The 25,314-nt window shown below is 41.5% G+C and overlaps 1 protein-coding gene across 1 annotated transcript in view; it reads left to right on the top strand.

Annotated features, from left to right (window-relative positions):
* The window catches only part of LOC140195704 (band 4.1-like protein 4B), a 283,259-nt gene that overhangs the window by 245,495 nt on the left and 12,450 nt on the right, over nt 1-25,314 (top strand). The window contains exons 18-19 of the mRNA XM_072254417.1: nt 2,804-2,925; nt 14,290-14,403. Of these exons, the coding sequence (XP_072110518.1) occupies nt 2,804-2,925; nt 14,290-14,403 (236 nt within the window). The remainder of the gene's footprint in view (nt 1-2,803; nt 2,926-14,289; nt 14,404-25,314) is intronic.

The raw sequence follows: 25,314 nt of genomic DNA, 5'->3' as shown, positions 1-25,314 counted from the left end.
ATCTCATTTGCCTCTCTGAATCTTGGGGTCCTACTGCCCTGCCGATGTAGTTTAAACCCATCCAGGTAATGCTAGCAAATCTGCTTGCCAGGACATTGGTTTGTCCCTCCAGTTCAGATTTCCTCTGCCTCAGAAGAGTTCCCAATGTTCCAAAGATAGGAATCCCCGCACCCTACACCAATTTTTAAGTCATATCCATCTATTCTCACCCACACTAGCATATGGCACTGGAGGAAGTAATCCAAAGATTACTACCCTCAAGGTCCTGCTTTTTATCTTGTTCCCTACCTCTATATATTCACCCCATAGGACCTCATCCTATTTTCTACCTATGTCATTTGTGCTAACGTGCTGCTCATCCTCCCCCTTGAGAATGTTCTGTAGCTGCTCTGTGACATCCTAGACTATGGCACGGGGGAGGCAACATACCATTTTTAGAGTTCCTTTTGTGGACATAGCATCTCATGTCTGTGGTTCCCACCCTACCCCCCCCCACCCCTAACTGTTGAATCCCGTATCATTGTAGTTCTTCTATCTTCACCCTTCCCTGCTGAGCTCCAGTGCCAGTCCTGGAGCCACAGATCTGGCTGTTGTGCCTTCTCCTGGATGGACACCCTACCCAATAGTATCCAGAACAGTATCCTTGTTTGAGGGAAATGGCCACAGATGAATCTTGTGCTAACTGTCTGTTTCCTTTTCCTGGTGGTCACCCAACTACTTTCTGCCTGCACCTTAGGTGTAATCACCTTGCTAAAACTCACATCTATGAAACTCAGCATCTCAGATAATCCTGACTACGTCCACCTCCAGCTCTTTCACGTGGTCAGTTAGGAACTGCAGCTAGACACACTTCACACAGATCTTGCAGGAGGAACATACCACTACCGTAATTGCCATTGAATGCTCTAAGAGGAATTTCAAGGTACCTTACCTGCATTCCAGTTGCCAAAGCTCACCAGCCAAAGACGTTTAACTTTACAATTGAACATTGATCCACTCTCACAATGGTTGTGATATTATTTGAAGGCTTTGAAGTAAAAGTAAATTTAGTAGAATGGATAAAAAAATGCCAAAGTTACAAAATACAGAGCAGTAGTGAAAACTGTTAATTTTTTCAGACTGTAGGGAGGTGTCCAGTAGTGTTTCCTGGGCATTGCTTTATTTGATTTATTTAAAAGGCTTGGGCTTGGAGTTACAGAGCATAGTTTCCAAATTTGAAGATGACACACAATCTGATGAGAAAGCCAATTATTAGTAGACTTCTGAATGAGATGCAGACAGGCTGGTAGAAATGTTGGATATGTGAAATTTAATGCTGAGAAATGTGTATGTTACATTTTGGTAGGAAGAACATGAAGAGACAATATGAACTTGAACTTAAACTAGAGTGCAAGATTCTAAAAGGAATGCAAAAATAGAGAGATCAAGGCAAATATGCTCAATGAAAATGACAGGGCAAGTTGAAGTGGTTAAAAAGACATACAGAATCCTGAGCTCTATAAATATAGGCAGTGAGTATAACAGCAAATAATTCACGAAGATATAGTCACTGTTTAGGCTACAACAAAGGTTTTGTGACTACTCCTGGCTGCCATAAATTTAGGAAAGATGCAAGCTTACCAGAATGATTCTGAGCTGAATGAATTTGACTGACTAAAAGCTGGGATTGTTCTTAGGGCAAAAGTACTTGTGAAGTAAGAGGTATTTAAAATCATGAAGAATATCGATCGTGTATGCCGAATCAAACTGTTGCAATGTAAAGGAGAGGTTTAAAAAAATTAGGGGGCATACAAGGAAGGTATTTGGCAAAAAAAAACAGAAGTAACATGGTAACATGAGGGTGATCAAGAAGGCATATGGCAGTAAGTTATATTACAGCTTTATAAACTAGTTAGGCTGCATCTGGAGTATTGTATACTGTTCTGGTTGACCCAATATAGGAAGGATTTTGTGGCTTTGGCGAAGGTACAGAAGAGGTTTACCAGGATACTGCCTGGATTAGAGGGCATGTGCTACAATGAAATGTTGGAAAAACTTGGGTTGTTTTCTCTGGAGCAGCGGAGGCTGAGGGGAGATCTGGTTTATAAGGTTATGAGAGACTTTTAAGAGACATTTAGATAGGCACATGAATGTGAGGAAAATGGAAGGATATGGACATTTTGTAGGCATAAGGGATTAGTTTAGTTGGCTATCTTTATATTCAAAAGATGGTTACTCCTATCTTTTGAGATAAATGAAATGAATATTTTCAGAGCAGTAAATTAAAGTCTGTAGAAAGGGATTAGATAGAATGTTCCAATAAAGAGCTGAATATACTGTGACCTTTCTGTAATTTTGAGAACCTTTGCATACATAACACTACAGGGACTTCACAAACTGAGGTCTTAGTCCAGTAACAAGGGATTAAAGACAATTGGTACCAGACTCTGCTGCATGAGCATGTGCTCTCTTGCACATACAATGGGTCTGTGTACAGTCTTCTGTTGGTATACAGTCTCATAGGTTAAGGTACAGATGAATTTGCTTACTGCGTCCCAGACCTTAATGCCCCCCCCATCCACTCCATCCTTGTTCCTGAATCTCATCACCCTTTGAGTCCCCTAAAATTGCAATAAAAAAGGTTCTTCAGGTTTCTTCTTTGATTAAATGGTGTCCTTTATTCAACTTTTCCTTGAACCAGATTTCTTCTGAGACAATATTATTAACAGATGTCAGAATGTCATTTTTGTTATTCCTTTGTTATTTATAAAGCTTGCACTTGCAATATGGTTCTATTTTTATATAAACTTTATATTTTTTTTAGAGTTGAGCTCAACTGTTCTTCCACACTATGATGAGGTTGGAGTGTGTTTTAAGCAGTTGGAAGCTGATTCCAGTAAGGTGGTTGGGCAGTGGCCCTCACTGCATATCAACATAAATAACAAGGTAATTCATTGCACTTAAACCAGTTATATTGTTTCTTTCTTGAAGTATGTATTGGCTGTGTTAAGCCAAAAAAATATTAATTATTTGCTTCCCTACAAATATTAACATGTCTCACACTGAAAATGCTATTTGCTTCTTTCCTAATTCCTGGAGGTAATGATGTATTGTGATTTATTTGGTCTTTCACTTAGTCTGAATTCAAGCTGGATTATTTTACATGACAAACATACCTTTGTACAAATCTATTTCTTAAAGAATAACTGCGTTTAGTCCTGATGTGGCTTTGAAATGAAATTGGGAGCATTTAATTGTGCTTATAGTGTACGACACAACTTCAACAAATGCAGATAACCTTTACTTCAAGAAATGCCTGTGAATAGAAAATGGAAATACACTGGGGATAATCAGTCAGCAAAAATATCTCATCAATGTGTGACTTCTGAATAGTTAGAAGCAAGGATATGTGTAGTTAATTACTTAAAATTTGCGTTAGCACGGCCACTTCTTGATAGCAAGGATATAATGTGGAAACTTTATAAAACACTGGTGAGGCCTCAGTTGGAGTATTGTGAGTAGTTTTGGGCTCCTTATCTTAGAAAAGATGTGCTGAAACTGGAGAGGGTTCTAAGGTTGTTCACAAAAATGATTCCAGGATTGAAAAGACTTTGACTTTGGGCCTGTATTCAGAATTCAGAAGAATTGAAACCTGTCGAATGGTGAAAGGCCTTGATAGAGTAGATGTGGAGAGGATGTTTCCTATGGTGGGAGAGTCTAACACCAGAAGACACAGCCTTAGAAAAGTGAGATATCCTTTTAGAATGGTGAGGAGGTATTTCTTTAGCCAGAGAGTGTTGAATCGGTGAAATTCTTTGCCACAGGCAGCTGTAGAGGCCAAGTCTTTATTTAAGGCAGAGGTAGATTGATTTTTTAATCAGGGAGAAGACAGGAGATTGGGGCTGAGAGAAAAATTGGATCTACCTTGATGAAATGGTTGTTCGTCCATCGTTGACATCGATGAGGACCTCGACACCATTATGATGGTGTCGAGACTAACGGGTGATTTGGATTTAAGTGAGGGAGAGTTGCACAGTGTCAGCCTCACTCTCTCTTCCCAATTCCCATCTGGATCCAGTGGCAAGACAGAATCTAGACGGCTGGAGATGGGACCAGGTGCAGTGGATGACCAGGACGTCGTCTGTGTCTTGTCCTGCTCTACACGTTCCACGACGCTTGCAGAGACCGCCTTCTTGACCGTTGGACCTTCCATAGGTCTCGTCCGCTCAATTCGCCGGAGTCTGTCTTCACATGCTGGGATAGACAACTCCCTATCACACCGAGGGTTTGAGACCCGTCGGCTACCCTCACCTGGCTTAGCCGGCTTGTCGAAGCCATTGCCTGGGGTGTGGCCGCTGTCGCATGCAAACAGCTACAGGGAGCCACAGGTGAGAGCTGAGTGCCAGGTGGGGACCAAAGGTGGACTAACCGCCCTGAAAAGGACGCGACATGTTCCCCCACCAGAGGTGCTACCCCTCCCTGACACCCCATACACCTGATGAAATGGTAGAGCAGACTGGATGGGCCATATGGCCTAATTCTGCTCCTAATCGTTATGGTCTCATAACATTGATGAAAATATGCTGTTCAGACATCTTTAAAACGATACTGAGGGTGAAGTGGAGATATGGGAAAGAATTCTGTAAGTTGGACTTTGGTAAATGAGTTTTATGGCTAAAAGTTAAAAGTTAAAATGTTACTTGTAAAAACTTAAAGGTAACATTGATTATAATAAGGTTGATGCAGAAGGAACTTGTGGGTGTCATTGACAGTAGAGATAGAGGTGTGAGTAGAGGTTCAGAAAGGTGGCATCCATTATTAAGGACCCCCAGCACCGAGTACATACCCTGTTCTCACTGTCACAGTCAGGACGAAGATACAGACGTGATTCAGGAACAGCTTCCTCTGCTCTGCCATCCGATTTCTAAATGGACATTGAACCCATGAGAGCACTACCTCACTTTTTTATTATTTCTGTTTTACACTATTATTTTTATTTACCTATTTAATATACACCTACATACTTACTGTAATTCATTTATTTATGATTTTCTATATTTATCATGTATTGCGTTGTATTGCTGCAGCTAAGTTAACAAAGTTCATGATGTATGTTGGTGATATTAAACCTGATTCTGAGGTTATGGGGTGTCAAGATGAATTAAGTTTAATGAAGGAAAGGGACAGAGCATAAAGTGTTGAATCCAGTAACTTATGAAACTAGTGTAATATAGAGTTGTGGAGGAAAGTAAATATTTTGTTGTTGAAATCAATTTGTGCCATGGAATGCATATGTTTGCATTCTGAGTGGCAAGGATAAAGTTTTCAAAGATTAATATTTCTGAAGCTGATAGACTGTATGACTTGTTTAAGCTCAACTTTAGGTGAGGCAAAATTGCATACTGAAGTTTATCTGATGGTTTCTGATATTTGTTGAATGTGATGGCTCTGGTATTATGTTAGGGTAATCATTAAAAGGTTAAAGTCATGTTATTCATTTATCTGCAGTTACAGAACCATGGTTGAAACAGTTTTGAGTCAAGATTACTCGAGCTGTAGCCTCCGTTGAGGTTGTGGCTCAAACTTAGTTGTTTTTTAGGTTTGTAAAGATGGGTTTGGGGACAAAAATAAGGTTCTGGTCAAAGGAAGTTTAGGGACAAGGATGTGGCGAAGTTAGAGGTCAGGCCAGAGTCTAAGCTTCTACTCTGTGCTTCGCAATCTGTGTTTGAAGGCCAGTGTCATAGACATGGCATGAAGGACATTTGTAGATGGATGTCAGTTTGGCAAGGGCTGTGGACAAAGACCAATGAGGCAAGGGCTGGTAGCCTTCCAGGTCAGAAGATACTAGGATCAGAGATCGTCCAGACAGAAGTCTGCGAGTCCACAGGTGCAGTCGGAGGCTCAAGTCCTCTAAAGGTGTGTCCTAGATTTGGAGGGCTGTCTGTGTCTGTGAGTGGGTGGATAGGAGGGAGGAATGTGGATTTTGTTGTAGTTGCTTGTGTTGTTCTGTTGAACATGTAGACGTGCTATGTTTGTGCCAGAATGTGGGGTGACACTTGTGGGTTGCCCTCAGCACATCCTTAGGTTTCATACATTTTACTGTATGCTTCAGTGCGCATGTGAATAAATGGTGTAAAGACAATAAGGTAGAAGGGCTGAAATGTGTGTACCTCAATGCAAGAAGCATCAGGAACAAAGGTGATGAACTGAGAGCTTGGATACATACATGGAATTATGATGTAGTGGCCATTACAGAGACTTGGCTGGCACCAGGGCAGGACTGGATTCTCAATATTCCTGGATTTCAGTGCTTTAAAAGGGATAGAGAGGGCAGAAAAAGGGGAGGAGGGGTGGCATTACTGGTCAGGGATACTATTACAGCTACAGAAAGGGTGGGTAATTTAGCAGGATCCTCTTTTGAGTCACTATGTGTGGAAGTCAGGAACAGGAAGGGAGCAGTTACTCTACTGGGGGTATTCTATAGGCCCCCTGGTAGCAGCAAAGATACAGAGGAGCAGATTGGGAGGCAGATTTTGGAAAGGTGCAAAAATAACAGGTTTGTTATCATGGGTGACTTTAACTTCCCTAATATTGATTGGCACCTGTTTAGTTCCAAGGGTTTAGATGGGGCAGAGTTTGTTAAGTGTGTCCAGGATGGATTCCTGTCACAGTATGTGGACAGGCCGACTGGGGGAATGCCATACTAGATCCACTACTAGGTAATGAACCGGGTCAGGTCACAGATCTCTCAGTGGGTGAGCATCTGGGGGACAGTGACCACCGCTCCCTGGCCTTTAGCGTTATCATGGAAAAGGATAGAATCAGAGAGGACAGGAAAGTGTTTAATTGGGGAAGGGCAAATTATGAGGCTATAAGGCTAGAACTTACGGGTGTGAATTGGGATGATGTTTTTGCAGGGAAATGTACTATGGACATGTGGTCGATGTTCGGAGATCTCTTGCAGGATATTTAGGATAAATTTGTCCCGGTGAGGAAGATGAAGAATGGTAGGGTGAAGAAACCATGGGTGACAAGTGAGGTGGAAAATCTAGTCAGGTGGAAGAAGGAAGCATACATGAGGTTTAGGAAGCAAGGATCAGATGGGTCTATTGAGGAATATAGGGAAGCAAGAAAGGAGCTTAAGAAAGGGCTGAGAAGGGGGCATGAGAAGGCCTTGGCGAGTCAGGTAAAGGAAAACCCCAAGGCATTCTTCAATTATGTGAAGAAAAAAGGATGACAGGAGTGAAGGAAGGACCAATTAGAGATAAAGGTGGGAAGATGTGCCTGGAGGCTGTGGAAGTGAGCAAGGCCCTCAATGAATACTTCTCTTCAGTATTCACCAATGAGAGTGAACTTGATGATGGTGAGGACAATATGAGTGAGGTTGATGTTCTGGAGCATGTTGATGTTACGGGAGAGGAGGTGTTGGAGTTGTTAAAATACATTAGGACGGATAAGTCCCCGGGGCCTGAAGGAATATTCCCCGGGCTGCTCCACGAGGTAAGGGAAGAGATTGCTGAGCCTCTGGCTAGGATCTTTATGTCCTCATTGTCCACAGGAATGGTACCGGAGGATTGGAGGGAGGCGAATGTTGTCCCCTTATTCAAAAAAGGAAATAAGGATAGTCCGGGTGATTATAGACCAGTGAGCCTTATGTCTGTGGTGGGAAAGCTGTTGGAAAAGATTCATAGAGATAGGATTTATGGGCATTTAGAGAATCATGTTCTGATCAGGGACAGTCAGCATGGCTTTGTGCAGGGCAGATCCTGTCTAACAAGCCTGATAGAGTTCTTTGAGGAGGTGACCAGGCATATAGATGAGGGTAGTGCAGTGGATGTGATCTATATGGATTTTAGTAAGGCATTTGACAAGGTTCCACACGGTAGGCTTATTCAGAAAGTCAGAAGGCATGAGATCCAAGGAAGTTTGGCCAGGTGGATTCAGAATTGGCTCGCCTGCAGAAGGCAGAGGGTCGTGGTGGAGGGAATACATTCAGATTGGAGGATTGTGACTAGTGGTGTCCCACAAGGATCGGTTCTGGGACCTCTACTTTTCATGATTTTTATTAACGACCTGGATGTTGGGGTAGAAGGGTGGGTTGGCAAGTTTGCAGACGACACAAAGGTTGGTGGTGTTGTAGATAGTGTAGAGGATTGTCAAAGATTGCAGAGAAACATTGATGGAATACAGAAGTGGGCTGAAAAGTGGCAGATGGAGTTCAACCCGGAGAAGTGTGAGGTGGTACACTTTGGAAGGACAAGCTCCAAAGCAGAGTACAAAGTAAATGGCAGGATACTTGGTAGTGTGGAGGAGCAGAAGGATCTTGGGGTACATGTCCACAGATCCCTGAAAGATGCCTCACAGGTGGATAGGGTAGTTAAGAAAGCTTATGGGGTGTTAGCTTTCGTAAGTCGAGGGATAGAGTTTAAGAGTCGCGATGTAATGGTGCAACTTTATAAAACTCTGGTTAGGCCACACTTGGAGTACTGTGTCCGGTTCTGGTCGCCTCACTATAGGAAGGATGTGGAAGCATTGGAAAGGGTACAGAGGAGATTTACCAGGATGCTGCCTGGTTTAGAGTGTATGCATTATGATCAGAGGTTAACGGAGCTAGGGCTTTACTCTTTGGAGAGAAGGAGGATGAGAGGAGACATGATAGAGGTGTACAAGATAATAAGAGGAATAGATAGAGTGGATAGCCAGCGCCTCTTCCCCAGGGTACCACTGCTCAATACAAGAGGACATGGCTTTAAGGTAAGGGGTGGGAAGTTCAAGGGCAATATTAGAGGAAGGTTTTTTACTCAGAGAGTGGTTGGTGCGTGGAATGCACTGCCTGAGTCAGTGGTGGAGGCAGATACACTAGTGAAGTTTAAGAGACTACTGGACAGGTACTTGGAAGAATTTAAGTCGGCTTATATGGGAGGCAGGGTTTGAGGGTAGGCACAACATTGTGGGCCGGTTATTTTTGCTCCCTGATTCTCTTCTGCATCCAGATTTCTTCCTGCATTTTTCTTTACATCTCTCTCCCCTTAGCTTTGTCTTCCATTTCTCTCCTCTTACATTCTTTCTCCCTGCTTTGCTTCTATGCTTTCCTTTTCCTGTCCTTGACCTTGATCCTTCACCTTCCCACCTAGTGTCCATCCTCCCCTTCAGCCCTTTGACTCTGCCTGAATTAAAAAAGAGAATGTCCTTGCCACCACTGAATAATGCCTCGAGAGATTATCCTGTGATTACAAGGTTTCATTGCCTTCAGAAGAATAAGATGCAAAATCAAATTGCAATATCACTCTGGATAAAATAACATACAATTAGAATGGACAGAGAAACCTACCAATATAGTTGAATGAAAATCTTAAATAGTTCATATCTAATATTGATAGTTCATCTACTTTTACGTTATGAATACAGACTGTTAGTTATTTTAATCCACATCATGACGTTTTTTCCCAAATTGGTTGAACTTTGAATTGAGTATATTTGCTTAAAAGTCAAATGTTTCTTTATAATGGACTGGGTCTAAAGTGAACAGCCATTACATAACTGTGTTGATATAGAGCCACACTAACACAGATTTATTTTTTCTAATAATTATTATGGTGGAATAACATTGAACCAAGCTATTTGTACAGCTGCAGAATTCCCCTTGCAGCTGTAGTTGGTTTGCAAAAAAAGGTCAAAACCTTAATGTAAGAACCTTTATTTTGATTTGTAAAAACAAATGGTATGACCACATTAATGGGGTTGTATTATAGACCACCCACTAGTCAGCAAGAATTGGAGGAGCAAATCTGCAGAGAGATAGCAGACAACTGCAGGAAACATAAAGTTGTGATAGTAAGGGATTTTAATTTTCCACATATTAATTGAGACTCCCATACTGTTAAAGGTCTAGATGGGTTAGAGTTTGTAAAATGTGTTCAGGAAAGTTTTCTAAATCGATATATAGAGGTACCAACCAGAGAGGATGCAATATTAGATCTCCTATTAGGAAACGAGTTAGGACAGGAGACGGAAGTGTGTGTAGGTTCCAGTGATCCTAACACCATTAGTTTCAACTTGATCATGGATAAGGATAGATCTGGTCCTAGGGTTGAGGTTCTAAACTGGAAGAAGGCCAAATTTGAAGAAATGAGAAAGGATCTAAAAAGCATGGATTGGGACAGGTTGTTCTCTGGCAAAGATGTGATTGGTAAGTGGGAGGCCTTCAAAGGAGAAATTTTGAGAGTGCAGAGTTTGTATGTTTCTGTCACGATTAAAGGCAAAGTGAATTAGAATAAGGAACCTTGGTTCTCAAGGGATATTGGAACTCTGATAAAGAAGGAGAGTTGTATGACATGTATAGAAAACAGGGTGCAAATAAGATGCTTGAGGAGTATAAAAGTGCAGGAAAATACTTAAAAAGGAAATCAAGAGGGCTAAAAGAAGACAAGAGGTTGCTTTGGCAGTCAAGGTGAAGGATAATCCAAAGAGCTTCTACAGGTATATTAAGAGCAAAAGGATAGTAAGGGATAAAATTGGTCCTCTTGAAGATCAGAGTGGTCGGCTATGTGCGGAACCAAAAGAAATGGGGGAGATCTTAAATGGGTTTTTTGCATCTGTATTTACTAAGGAAGCTGGCATGGACTCTGTGGAAATAAGGCAAGCAAGTAGTGAGGTCATGGAACCTATACAGATTGAAGTGGGAGGAGGTGCTTGCTATCTTGAGGCAAATCAGAGTAGATAAATCCCCAGGACCTGACAGGGTATTCCCTCGGACCTTGAAGGAGACTAGTATTGAAATTGCAGGGCCCCTGGCAGATATATTCAAAATGTCGGTATATACGGGTGAGGTGCCGGAGGATTGGAGGATAGCTCATGTTGTTTCATTGTTTAAAAAAGGCTCTAAAAGTAAGCCGGTAAGATTGACGTTGGTAGTAGGTAAATTATTGGAAGGAGTACTAAAGGATAGGATCTACAAGTATTTAGATAGACGGACTTATTAGGGAGAGTCAACATGGCTTTGTGCATGGTAGGTCATGTTTAACAAATCTATTAGAGTTTTTCAAGGAGGTTACCAGGAAAGGGGATGAAGGGAAGGCAGTGGATATTGTCTGCATGGACTTCAGTAAGCCTTTGACAAGGTCCTACGTGGGAGATTAGTTAGGAAAATTCAGTCGCTAAGTATACATGGAGAGGTAGTAAATTGGATTAGACATTAGCTCAATGGAAGAAGCCAGAGAGTGGTAGTGGAGGATTGCTTCTCTGAGTGGAGGCCTGTGACTAGTGGTGTGCCACAGGGATCAGTGCTGGGTCCATTTTTATTTATCATCTATATCAATGATCTGGATGGTAATGTGGTAAATTGGATCAGCAAATTTGCTGATGATACCAAGATTGGAGGTGTAGTGGACAGTGAGGAAGGTCTTCAAAGCTTGCAGAGGGATTTGGACCAGCTGAAAAAATGGGCTGAGAAATGGCAGATGGAGTTTAATACAGACAAGTGTGAGGTATTGCACCTTGGAAGGACAAACCAAGGTAGAGCATACAAGGTAAATAGTAGGGCTCTGAGGAGTGCAGTAGAACAGAGGGATTGGGAATACAGATACAAAATTCCCTAAAAGTGGTGTCACAGGTAGATAGGGTCATAAAGAGAGTTTTTGGTACATTGGCCTTTATTAATCAAAGTATTGAGTATGAGTTGGAATGTTATGGTGAGGTTGTATAAGGCATTGGTGAGGCCGAATTTGGAGTATTGTGTGCAGCTTTGGTCACCAAATTACAGGAAGGATATTAATAAGGTTGAAAGAGTGCAGAGAAGGTTTACAAGGATGTTGCCGGGACTTGAGAAACTGAGTTACAGAGAAAGGTTGGATAGGTTAGGACTTTATTCCCTGGAGCGTAGAAGCATGAGGGGAGATTTGATAGAGGTATATAAAATTATGATGGGTATAGATAGAGTGAATGCAAGCAGGCTTTTTCCACTGAGGCAAGGGGAGAAAAAAACGAGAGGACATGGGTTAAGAGCGAAGGGGGAAATGTTTAAAGGGAACATTGGGGTGGGGGGCTTCTTCGCACAGAGAGTGGTGGGAGTGTGGAATGAGCTGCCAGATGAAGTGGTAAACGCGGGCTCACTTTTAACACTTAAGAAAAACTTGGACAGGTACGTGGATGAGAGGTGTATGGAGGGATATGGTCCAGGTGCAGGTCAGTGGGACTAGGTAGAAAAATGGTCCGGCACAGCCAAGAAGGGCCAAAAGGCCTGTTTCTGTGCTGTAATGTTCTATGGTTCTAAAATTCTGTGGAGCCTGTAACAATGATCATTGTCATAAAGTCATGGAGACATCAAGCTTAGATACAGGCCGTTTGACCACGACATCCACACTGATAAGTGAACACCCATTAACATTCATTAAATAACCTTCTTTGCCCAAGTGATTCAAGTCTGGACACTGCTTAAATGCTGTTAGTGGTCCTACTTCAGGCAGTGCCTTCCAGGTACTTCAACCTCTTTTGGTGGATTAAGGTCCTCCTCATATCCCCTCTATGTTTCTTCATCCTTATTCTAGATTGATGTACCCTCATTTTGTTTAACCTCTCATGGGGAAAAGTTTTCTGTATTTCACGCTATCAAAAGTGCTAACAATTATGTTTCAATCATGTCCCTTCTTCAAATTTGCTGATGACATCATTGTTGACAGAATCTCAGGCAGCGATGAGTGGGTGTACAAGAATGAAATAGATCAGATGGTTGAGCGTGTTGCCTCAACAATCTCACACTCAACATTAGCAAGAACAAGGAATAGATTGTAGACTTCAGGAATAGGAAGTTAGGTAAACACACAGCAGTCCTCATTGAGGGGCAATGGTAGAAAGAGTGAGTAGCTTCGAGTTCCTGGGTGTCATGACCTCAGAGGATTTATCTTGAGCCCAACGCATTGATGCAATCAGGGAGAGGGCACACCATTAGCTCTACTTCATTGGGAGTTTGAGGAGATTTGGCATGTCACCAAAGATTCTTACAAATTTCTATAAGGATGCATGGCAGAGGGCATTATGACTGGATCTACCATAGCCTGGTATGGAAGCTTCACTGTGCCAGATCACAAAAAGCTGCAGAGGATTGTATGTTCATCCAGCTCCATCACAGACACAACTCTGCCAACCTTCAAAAACATCCTCAAGAAGTTAGCACCCATCATTAAGGACCCTCACATGCTCTCTTCTCATTACTACCTTTGGGGAGGAGGGTCAGGAGCGGGAAGACTCTCACTGAATGATTCAGAAACAGCTTCTTCCTCTTCACCATCAGATTTCTAAATGCTCAGTGAGCAGCGCCTTGTATTCCTTTTTATTGTGCACTATGTTTTTGTAATTTATAATAATTTTGTGCTTTTGAACCGCACTGCTGCTGCAAAACAACAAATTTCACATCATATAAGTCAGTGATTAACCTCCTTTGCTCCAGAAAGAGCAGACCTGTCTCCTCCATTCTGTCCTCTGAACTAAAAGGAGGCATCAACATCCTTGTGAATTTTGTCTGTACTGATCTCTACCACTACATCATGGTTCCTGTAAAGTGGCACTCAGAAATTCTCCAGTAGAGGCCTAACCAAAGGTATATGAATTTGGAACATAACCTACCTGCTTTTGTATCTAGTGCCTTGACAAATGAAAACCAGTATCTCATATTCCTTCCTAAGGCCCAATCTGTAGGACCTGTCTCCCATATCAGAACTTGTTTTGTAACTGACCAGTCCATGTAACTACATCAATTGTTCTTATCTCTTCAATATGCTTTTGTTACCAATTCAAAAAATTTATTTGGATCGGTTAGACTAGATCTGCCCTTGCCACATTAGCAATTTCTGGTTAGATCTTGTCATTCTAAGTGATTATTAATCCTGCCCTTTAGCAGTTTCTTCTATAATTTCCCTACTACTGATATTAGACACACAGGTGCATTATTACTTTACCTTGGGCCCTTCTTGAAAAGGGAGATCACATTTGTTGTCTCCAGTAAACTGGAATCTCACTTGTCAGTGAGAATTTAACCATCTCAGATGAAGAACACAACCTCTTTCCTTGCCTGTCACAGCAGCCTGGGATAAATCCTATCCAAATTTTTATCCATCTTTAAGCCCACTAAGGCATTGAATAGCCTCTTTATTTGAGACTTGCTCTAGACTTTCACCTTGCCTTTGCTAAACTGTTCAAATAAAGAGACCATTTCCTTAGTGAATACTGATGAGAAATATTTGCTTAGTATTTAGTCATCAAGTTTTCATTTGTGTTTATAAATCATTAAAGCTATTTACTATTTGTAACCACCAGGGTGAGGAAAAGAAACTGTTAGAAAAGGGCCTGCATTCTCCTGCATCACCCTCTTCTCATCCTGATCAGATGAAGAGCAACATCATTAAAGCGCAAATGGATGCTGCATTGAAGGTGAGTCTCCTGATGCATTATTGCATTCCACAGCAAGTATATATTTCTATTCTTTGTTTCCTTCAGTTGCATATGACACAAATGCGGCAGATTTCTGGACAAATAGATATGTACTTCTGATTAACAACAAACAAAAGCAAACCTCTTGCATCTAGTTGTTTCAAAGATATTAAACTGGAAAATATCAAACTTAATTGCATCAGGTAATGTAGAAAGTAGGATGATTATCTGTTCATTATCTGATGCGTTAAGTGTGATAATTTCAAAAAAAGACATTCAATAGGCTAAACAGCACAATTCTTAGCTTTCCATTTAATGTTTTTACTCTTTTCAGAATTATCCCTCTAACTACAAGTAGCTGAAGAAATTGTATTCTATTAAACAAGGAATGAGGAACTATGATTTCTAATCTCATTCAACCCTCCCAACGTGTAGCAGAAGATTATATGAGTGGCTTAATAACATTCAGAGTTGATTAACTAATCATCATACCCACCTATTTATGTTTTTAAGTGTAGATGAGGATTGCATTTTACATCTGGGAATAATTAATATTCCAAGGTTATTAACCTGCTGTTATTAACATACAACCTAAGTTAACTTACATGTAAGAGAGGCTCATTTCATGGATTTTGATGCATTTTTTGTGCTGTTAAAATGAATAATAAATTACAAACAAGAGAAAATCTGCGATGCTGGAAATGCGAGCAATGCACACAAAATGCTGGAGGAACTCAGCAGGCCGGGCAGCATCAGTGGAATAATACGCACTCGACGTTTCCGGCAGAAACCCTTCAGCAGGACTAAATTACAACAATTAATAGTTCCCACTTGTGAAAACATTGGCATTTAGATGCTCTTAACTAAAATTATTTTTCTTTGTTAATTTGCCCTAATATTAATTTCTTATAATTATTCAGACCTCTTTGAATAGTTTTCAAATGTATCTGACACAGAATACAAAATCTGTTAAAAAGTACTTTACAGATTTTGATGGCTAACAATATGTCAAAAAATGCCAGAGATTGGTGGGGAAGGCCTCAGGCTGCTGTGTTGGAGTCTATCTTGCCATTCTGAGCTCATAAGCTTGTTGAATGCCTGTTTCAATGCATGTAGACAGCCAGTATCTTTTTCCTTTTTCCAATATTTTTATTAAATTTCATACACACAGATACAGAATTCATAAGGATACTTATTATAAATCAAAATAAGGTAGCACAAAATGCACTATATATAAATCACACTGATACAACCATGGTATCCCATATTGATGATCAATCGAATAAAATAAATTGAATTATGAAATACAATAATATGGTTAATTATATTATTAAAAAAATCTACACCCACTACCAAGACAAAGCTAGTTGGTAAAAAAAAACAAAAGAAAAAAAAGAGTACTTTACCATATAGTGTTTTATAATAATAGCCCAGATCTATATTTTAATAACAATAACAATTCAAAGATTTTCAAAATAGTTCAGAAAGAGTCCGCATAACGTTTGAAAATCTTGATTAGAATCAGAAATCGAACAACGAATCTTCTCTAAGTTTAAACATGACATAACATCGCATAACCATTGTGCATGTGTGGGGGGGCATCCTCCTTCCATTTAAGCAAGATCCCCCTCCTAACCATAAGAGAAATAAAAGCCAGCACCCACAAATGAGAAGGCTCCAAAATTATAGCTCGTTCCTCAACAATACCAAATAAGGCAGTCAAAGGATTGGCCTTAAAATTAACTTTAAAGAGTACAGAAAAAGTTTGGAATACATCTTTCCAATATTTTTCAAGGCTCGAACATGACCAAAACATATGAATTAATGAAGCCTCTCCATTATTACATCTGTCACAATAAGGAGATATATCTGCAAAAAAACGAGAGAGCTTGTCTTTAGACATAGGAGCCCTATGTACCACTTTAAATTGTAGGAGGGAATGACGAGCACATAATGATGAAGAATTAACCCCCTTTTGAAAATAGCCCTCCAGGTCTCATCAGATAATGAAGTCTGTGAATCCTTTTCCCAATCTTCTTTAATTTTGTCTAAAGGAGCCATTCTCAGTCCCAACAACAGACCATGAATATAAGATATTGAGCCATTATCAAAAGGTTTCAAATTAGAAATTACATCTGTTATGTTCTTATCCGGGCTGGTAGGAAATATATGTCGTTTAGATCTTAAAAAATCTCTGATCTGTAGATATCGAAAAAAGTGGGCATTTGATAAGTTATATTTCACTTAGAGCTGCTCAGAAGAAGAAAGTATCCCTCCAACAAACAGATCCTGAAATTGTTTAATGCTTAATCTATCCCATTCTCTGAAAAACGGATCGGTCGTAGATGGTTTAAAAAAAAATTAGAAAAAATAGGACTAGAAAGAGAAAATCTCAATAAACAGAAATGTTTTCTAAACTGTATCAGATCCTCAGTGTGTTTAACCACCAAACTGTCAGTTAATTTATTTAAAGATAAAGGAAGGGAGGATCCGGGAAGAGAAATAATAGAAACCATAGAAACCATAGAAATCTACAGCACAGAAACAGGCCTTTTGGCCCTTCTTGGCTGTGCTGAACCATTTTCTGCCTAGTCCCACTGACCTGTACACGGACCATATCCCTCCATACACCTCCCATCCATGTATCAGTCCAATTTATTCTTAAATGTTGAAAAAAAAACGCATTTACCACCTCGTCTGGCAGCTCATTCCACACTCCCACCACTCTCTGTGTGAAGAAGCCCCCCCTCCCAATGTTCCCTTTAAACTTTTCCCCCTTCACCCTTAACCCATGTCCTCTGGTTTTTTTCTCCCCTTGCCTCAGTGGAAAAAGCCTGCTTGCATTCACTCTATCTATACAATAGACAATAGGTGCAGGAGTAGGCCATTCGGCCCTTTGAGCCAGCACCACCATTCACTGTGATCATGGCTGATCATCCACAATCAGTATCCAGTTCCTGCCTTATCCCCATAACCTTTGATTCCACTATATTTAAGAGCTCTATCCATCTCTTTTTTGAAAGCATCCAGAGACTTGGCCTCCACAGCCTTCTGGGGCAGAGCATTCCATATATCCACCACTCTCTGGGTGAAAAAGTTTTTCCTCAACTCCATTCTAAATGGCCTACCCCTAATTCTTAAACTGTGGCCTTTGGTTCTGGACTCACCCATCAGCGGGAACATGCTTCCTGCCTGCAGCGTGTCCAATCCCTTAATAATCTTATATGTGTCAATAAGATCCCCTCTCAGCCTTCTAAATTCCAGAGTATACAAGCCCAGTCGCTCCAATCTTTTGACATATGACAGTCCCGCCATCCCGGGAATTAACCTTGTGAACCTATGCTGCACTCCCTCAATAGCAAGAATGTCCTTCCACAGATTTGGAGACCAAAACTGCACACAGTACTCCAGGTGTGGTCTCACAGCTGTAGAAGGACCTCTTTGCTTTTATACTCAATTCCCCTTGTTATGAAGGCCAGCATGCCATTAGCTTTCTTCACTGCCTGCTGTACTTGCATTCTTGCTTTCAGTGACTGATGTACATGAACACCTAGATCTCGTTGTGCTTCCCCTTTTCCTAACTTGACTCCATTTAGATAATAATCTTCCTTCCCGTTCTTACCACCAAAGTGGATAACCTCACATTTATCCACATTAAACTGCATCTGCCATGCATCTGCCCACTCACCCAGCCTGTCCAAGTCACCCTGCATTCTCATAACATCCTCCTCACATTTCACAGTGCCACCCAGCTTTGTGTCATCGGCAAATTTGCTATTGTTACTTTTAATTCCCTCATCTAAATCATTAATATATATTGTAAACAGCTGCGGTCCCAGCACTGAACCCTGCGGTACTCCACTGGTCACCGCCTGCCATTCCGAAAGGGACCCGTTAATCGCTACTCTTTGTTTTCTGTCAGCCAGCCAATTTTCAATCCATGTCAGTACTCTGCTCCCAATACCATGTGCCCTAATTTTGCCCACTAATCTCCTATGTGGGACTTTATCAAAAGCTTTCTGAAAGTCCAGGTACACTACAGCCACTGGCTGTCCCTTGTCCATTTTCATTGTTACATCCTCAAAAAGTTCCGGAAGATTAGTCAAGCACGATTTCCCCTTCGTAAATCCATGCTGACTCGGACCAATCCTGTTACTACTATCCAGATGTGTCGTAATTTCATCTTTTATTACTGACTCCAGCATCTTTCCCACCACCGACGTCAGGCTAACTGGTCTATAATTCCCTGTTTTCTCTCTTCCTCCCTTCTTGAGGAGAGGGACAACATTAGCCACCCTCCAATCCACAGGAACTGATTCTGAATCTTTTGAACATTGGAAAATGATTACCAATGCGTCCACGATTTCTAAAGCTACCTCCTTAAGTACTATGGGATGCAGACCATCAGGTCCCTGGGACTTATCAGCCTTCAGACCCAACAGCCTATCCAACACCATTTCCTGCCTAATATAAATTTCCTTCAATTCATCCATTACCCGAGGTCCTTTGGCCACTATTACATTTGGGAGATTGTGTCTTCCCTAGTGAAGACAGATCCAAAGTACCTGTTCAACTTGTCTGCCATTTCCTTGTTCCCCTGTTCCCCATAATAAATTCACCCGCTTCTATCTTCAAGGACCCAATTTTGGTCTTAACTATTTTTTTCCTTTTCACATACCTAAAGAAGCTTTTACTATCCTCCTTTATATTCTTGGCTAGTTTACCTTCATACCTCATTTTTTCTCCGCGTATTGCCTTTTTAGTTACCTTTTGTTGCTCTTTAAAAGTTTCACAATCCTCCGGCTTCCCACTCGTCTTTACTATGTTATACTTCTTCCCTTTTATTTTTATACTGTCCATTACTTCCCTTTTCAGCCACGGCCTCCCATTACTCCCCTTAGGACCTTTCTTCCTCTTTGGAATGAACTGATCCTGCACCTTCCACATTATTCCCAGAAACACTTGCCATTGCTGTTCCACTGTCATCCCTTGTATACCCATCATAATTTTATATACCTCTATCAAATCTCCCCTCATGCTTCTACGCTCCAGGGAATAAAATCCTAACCTATTTAACCTTTCTTTGTAACTGAGTTTCTCAAGTCCCAGCAACATCCTTGTAAACCTTCTCTGCACTCTTTCAACCTTAATAATATCCTTCCTGTAATTTGGTGACCAAAACTGAATGCAGTACTCCAGATTCGGCCTCACCAATGCCTTATACAATTTCATCATAACATTCCAGCTCTTATACCCAATACTTTGATTAATAAAGGCCAATGTACCAAAAGCTCTCTTTATGACCCTCTCTACCTGTGACACCACTTTTAGGGAATTTTGTATCTGTATTCCCAGATCCCTCTGTTCTACTGCACTCCTCAGTGCCTTACCATTTACCCTTTGTGTTCTACCTTGGTTTGTCCTTCCAAACTGCAATACCTCACACTTGTCTGTATTAAACTCCATCTGCCATTTTTCAGCCCATTTTCCCAGCTGGTCCAAATCCCTCTGCAAACTTTGAAAACCTTCCCTCACTGTCCACTACACCTCCAATCTTGGTATCATCAGCAAATTTGCTGATCCAATTTACCACATTATCATCCAGATCATTGATATAGATGACAAATAACAATGGATCCAGCACTGATCCCTGTGGCACACCACCAGTCACAGGCCTCCACTCAGAGAAGCAATCCTCTACTACCGCCCTTCGGCTTCTTCCATTGAGCCAATGTCTAATCCAGTTTACCACCTCTCCATGTATACCTAGCGACTGAATTTTCCTAACGAACTTCCCATGCGGGACCTTGTCAAAGGCCTTACTGAAGTCCATGTAGACAACATCCACTGCCTTCCCTTCATCCACTTTCCTGGTAACCTCCTCGAAAAACTCCAATAGATTGGTCAAACGTGACCTACCACGCACAAAGCCATGTTGACTCTCCCTAATAAGTCCCTGTCTATCCAAATGCTTGTAGATTCTGTCTCTTAGTACTCCGTCCAATAACTTGCCCACTACCGACGTCAAACTTATCGGCATATAATTTCCTGGATTACTTTTCGATCCTTTTTTAAACAACGGAACAACATGAGCCATTCTCCAATCCTCCGGCACTTCGCGCGTAGGCACCGACATTTTAAATATATCTGCCAGTGCCCCTGCAGTTTCAACGCTAGTCTCCTTCAAGGTCCGAGGGAATACCCAGTCAGGTCCAGGGGATTTATAGTCATAGACATAGTCATGCTTTATTGATCCCGGGGGAAATTGGTTTTCATTACAGTTGCACCATAAATAATAAATAGTAATAGAACCATAAATAGTTAAATAGTAATATGTAAATTACGCCAGTAAATTATGAAATAAGTCCAGGACCAGCCTATTGGCTCAGGGTGTCTGACCCTCCAAGGGAGGAGTTGTAAAGTTTGATGGCCACAAGCAGGAACGACTTCCTGTGACGCTCTGTGCTACATCTCGGTGGAATGAGTCTCTGGCTGAATGTACTCCTGTGCCCACCCAGTACATTATGTAGTGGATGGGAGACATTGACCAAGATGGCATGCAACTTAGACAGCATCCTCTTTTCAGACACCACCGTGAAAGAGTCCAGTTCCATCCCTACAACATCACTGGCCTTACGAATGAGTTTGTTGATTCTGTTGATGTCTGCTACCCTCAGCCTGCTGCCCCAGCACACAACAGCAAACATGATAACACTGGCCACCACAGACTCGTAGAACATCTTCAGCATCGTCCGGCAGATGTTAAAGGACCTCAGTCTCCTCAGGAAATAGAGACGGCTCTGATCCTTCTTGTAGACAGCCTCAGTGTTCTTTGACCAGTCCAGTTTATTGTCAATTTGTATCCCCAGGTATCTGTAATCCTCCACCATGTCCACACTGACCTCCTGGATGGAAACAGGGGTCACCGGTACCTTAGCTCTCCTGAGGTCTACCACCAGCTCCTTAGTCTTTTTCCCATTAAGCTACAGATAATTCTGCTCACACCATGTGACAAAGTTTCCTACCGTAGCCCTGTACTCAACCTCATTTCCCTTGCTGATGCATCCAACTATGGCAGAGTCATCCAAAAACTTCTGAAGATGACAAGACTCTGTGCAGTAGTTGAAGTCTGAGGTGTAAATGGTGAAGAGAAAGGGAGACAAGATAGTTCCCTGTGGAGCCCCAGTGCTGCTGATCACTCTGTCGGACACACAGTGTTGCAAGCACACGTACTGTGGTCTGCCAGTCAGGTAATCAAGAATCCATGATACCAGGGAAGCATCCACCTGCATCGCTGTCAGCTTCTCCCCTGGCAGAACAGGGCGGATGGTGTTGAACGCACTGGAGATGTCAAAAAACATGACCCTCACCGTGCTCGCTGTCTTGTCCAGGTGGGCATAGACACAGTTCAGCAGGTAGACGATGGCATCCTCAACTCCTAGTCGGGGCTGGTAGGCGAACTGGAGGGGATCTAAGTGTGGCCTGACCATAGGCCGGAGCAGCTCCAGAGCAAGTCTCTCCAGGATCTTCATGATGTGGGAGGTCAATGCCACCGGTCTGTAGTCACTGAGGCCGCTGGGGCGCGGTGTCTTCGGCACAGGGACGAGGCAGGACGTTTTCCACAGTACAGGAACCCTCCAGAGCCTCAGGCTCAGGTTGAATACATGGCGAAGTACTCCCCATAGCTGAGGGGCACAGGCTTTGAGCACCCTGGTACTGACACCATCTGGTCCTGCAGCCTTGCTTGGGTTGAGACGTTTCAGCTGTCTCCTCACCTGTTCAGCTGTGAAGCCCACCGTGGTGGTTTCGTGTGGGGAAGGGGTATAGTCATGAGAGCAGGGTGGGGGATTGTTGGGAGGGGTAGGAGGGGAGAGTCGAATATGTGTCTTAATATACCTGTAAAAGCTCTTTGGATCATCCTTCACTTTGACTGCCAAGGCAACCTCTTGTCTTCTTTTAGCCCTCCTGATTTCCTTCTTAAGTATTTTCTTGCACTTTTTATACTCCTCAAGCACCCTATTTACTCCCTGTTTCCTATACATGTCATACAACTCTCTCTTCTTCTTTATCAGAGTTGCAATATCCCTTGAGAACCAAGGTTCCTTATTCCTATTCACTTTGCCTTTAATCTTGACAGGAACATACAAGCTCTGCACTCTCAAAATTTCTCCTTTGAAGGCTTCCCACTTACCGATCACATCCTTGCCAGAGAACAACCTGTCCCAATCCACGCTTTTTAGATCCTTTCTCATTTCTTCAAATTTGGCCTTCTTCCAGTTTCGAACCTCAACCCTAGAACCAGATCTATCTTTATCCATGATCAAGTTGAAACTAATGGTGTTATGATCACTGGAACCAAAGTGTTCCCCTACACACACTTCCGTCACTTGTCCTAACTCGTTTCCTAATAGGAGATCTAATACCACATCCCCTCTAGTTGGTACCTCTATATATTGATTTAGAAAACTTTCCTGAACACATTTTACAAACTCTAACCCATCTAGATCCCTAACAGTATGGGAGTCCGAATCAATATGTGGAAAGTTAAAATCCCCTACCACCACAACTTTATGTTTCCTGCAGTTGCCTGTTATCTCTCTGCAGATTTGCTCCTCCAATTCTTGCCGACTATTGGGTGGTCTATAATACTACTCCACTAATGTGGCCATACCTTTCCTGTTTCTCAGCTCCACCCATAAGGACTCAGTAGACAAGCCCTCTAATCTGTTCTGCCTGAGCACTGCTGTAACATTTTCCCTGACAAGCAATGCTACCCCCCACCTTTCATTCCTCTGCCTCTATCACATCTGAAACATCAGAACCCTGGAACATTAAGCTGCCAGTCCTGCCCCTCCTGTAGCCAGGTTTCACTAATTTATATAACGTCATAATTCCATGTGTCAATCCACGCCCTCAACTTGTCCGCCTTCCCCGCAATACTCCTAACATTGAAGTATATACACCTCAGAAGATTTTTACCACCACTCAGAACCTTTCTATTTGCAGCTTTGCTTGAACTTTTAACATCATTTATTTTCACCCCAGCCCCACTGTCAGCTCTGGCACTCTGGTTCCCATCCCCCTGCAAATCTAGATTAAAGCCTCCTCAATAGCACTAACAAACCTCCCTGAAAGGATATTGGTCCCCTTTTAGTTCAAGTGTAACCCATCTCTCTTGTACAGGTCCCACCTGCCCCAGAAGAGGTCCCAATGATCCTGAAATCTGAAACCCTGCCCTCTGCACCAGTTCCTCAGCCACTTGTTCATCCTCCAGAGCATCCTATTCTTACCCTCATTGGCACGTAGCACAGGTAACAATCCTGAGATTACCACCCTCAAGGTCCTGCTTTTCAACTTCCTACCAAGCTCTCTATACTCACTCCCCAGGACCTCCTCACTCTTCCTTGCTATGTCATTGGTACCGATGTGCACCACGACATCTGACTGATCACCCTCCCACTTCAGAACGTCATGCAAGCTATCAGAGCGATCCTTGACCCTGACACCCGGGAGGCAACAGACCATCCTGGATTCTCTGTCACGACCACAGAACCACCTATCTGCACCTCTAACTATCGAGTCCCCTAACACTACCGCTCTCCTCTTCCAGGAAAATAGAAAATTTCGTAACAGAGTTGGCTTCCAAAAAGACTCATATTGGACAATCCTCATGATTAATATAATATAACCAGAATGTGAGATTTCTTATGTTAATTGTCCAGTAATATAACCTAAAATTGGGTAAAGCAAGGCTTCCACTCTTTTTAATTTTTTGAAGGTGGGCTTTATTTAATCAGGGTTTTCTGTTCTTCCATATATAGGAAGAAAGAATCAAAAAAAGACTTAGGAATAAAAACAGGTACGGCTTGAAAAAGGTATATAAATTTAGGTAAAATATTCATTTTAATAGAATTAATTCAACCAATCAATGATAAAGAGAGAGGCGACCAATTAGAAAGTGTCTTTTTCACATAATTCATTAAGGTTAGAAAATTTTCTTTGAATAGATCTTTATAACTCTTAGTGATTATTACACCCAAATATGTAAATTGTTTTCTTACAATTTTAAAAGCAAGGTTAATATCAGGTGGTATCAAATTACTTAAAAGAAACAATTCACTCTTACGTAAATTCAATTTATATCCTGAAAACTGACTAAAATTAGTCAGTAAAAGAAACATAGAGGGTAAAGAAGTTGTAACGTTAGATATAAAAAGCAATAGGTCATCGGCATAAAGCAAAACTTTATGAATAGTACCTTTTCTTAAGATACCGGTGATATCTTTAGACTCTGGAAAGGCAATTGCTAAAGGTTCTAATACCAAATCAAAAAGCAAAGGGCTCAATGGACATCCTCGTCTGGTTCCACGTTGGAGTTTAATTGGTTTAGAATTCTGAAAGTTAGTAAGGACCTGAGCGGAGGGAGATAAGTAAAGTAATTTAATCCAAAGAATAAAACTGGGCCCAAAATTAAATTTTTCTAAGGTTTTAAATGGGTAATTCCATTCAGCTTGGTCAAAAGCCTTCTCCGCATCCAGAGAAATCACACATTCCGATCTTTCCTTGGATGGAGAATGCATAACATTTAACAATCACCATATATTAAAATGGGAATACTGATTTTTAATAAATCCTGTCTGATCATCAGATATTATAGAAGGTATAATATTCTTGAGTCTACGGGCCAAAGCTTTAGATAGGATGTTAGCATCAACATTGAATAAAGAGATTGGTGTATATGAAGAGCATTCAGTGGGATTCTTATTCTTTTTAAGAATAAGCGAAAGGGAAGCTTTATAAAAAGACTTTGGCAACCTACCCACCTTGAAGGAATCAGTAAGGGTAGAACATAAATAAGGTATAAGCAATGAAGAAAAAGCCTTATAAAATTCTCCAGAGAATCTGTCAGTT

Source organism: Mobula birostris, chromosome 3, assembly GCF_030028105.1.
Source record: "Mobula birostris isolate sMobBir1 chromosome 3, sMobBir1.hap1, whole genome shotgun sequence".
Lineage (NCBI taxonomy): Eukaryota > Metazoa > Chordata > Chondrichthyes > Myliobatiformes > Myliobatidae > Mobula > Mobula birostris.
The sequence above is the reverse complement of the archived record's forward strand: the minus strand, read 5'-3'. Positions and strand labels throughout refer to the sequence as shown.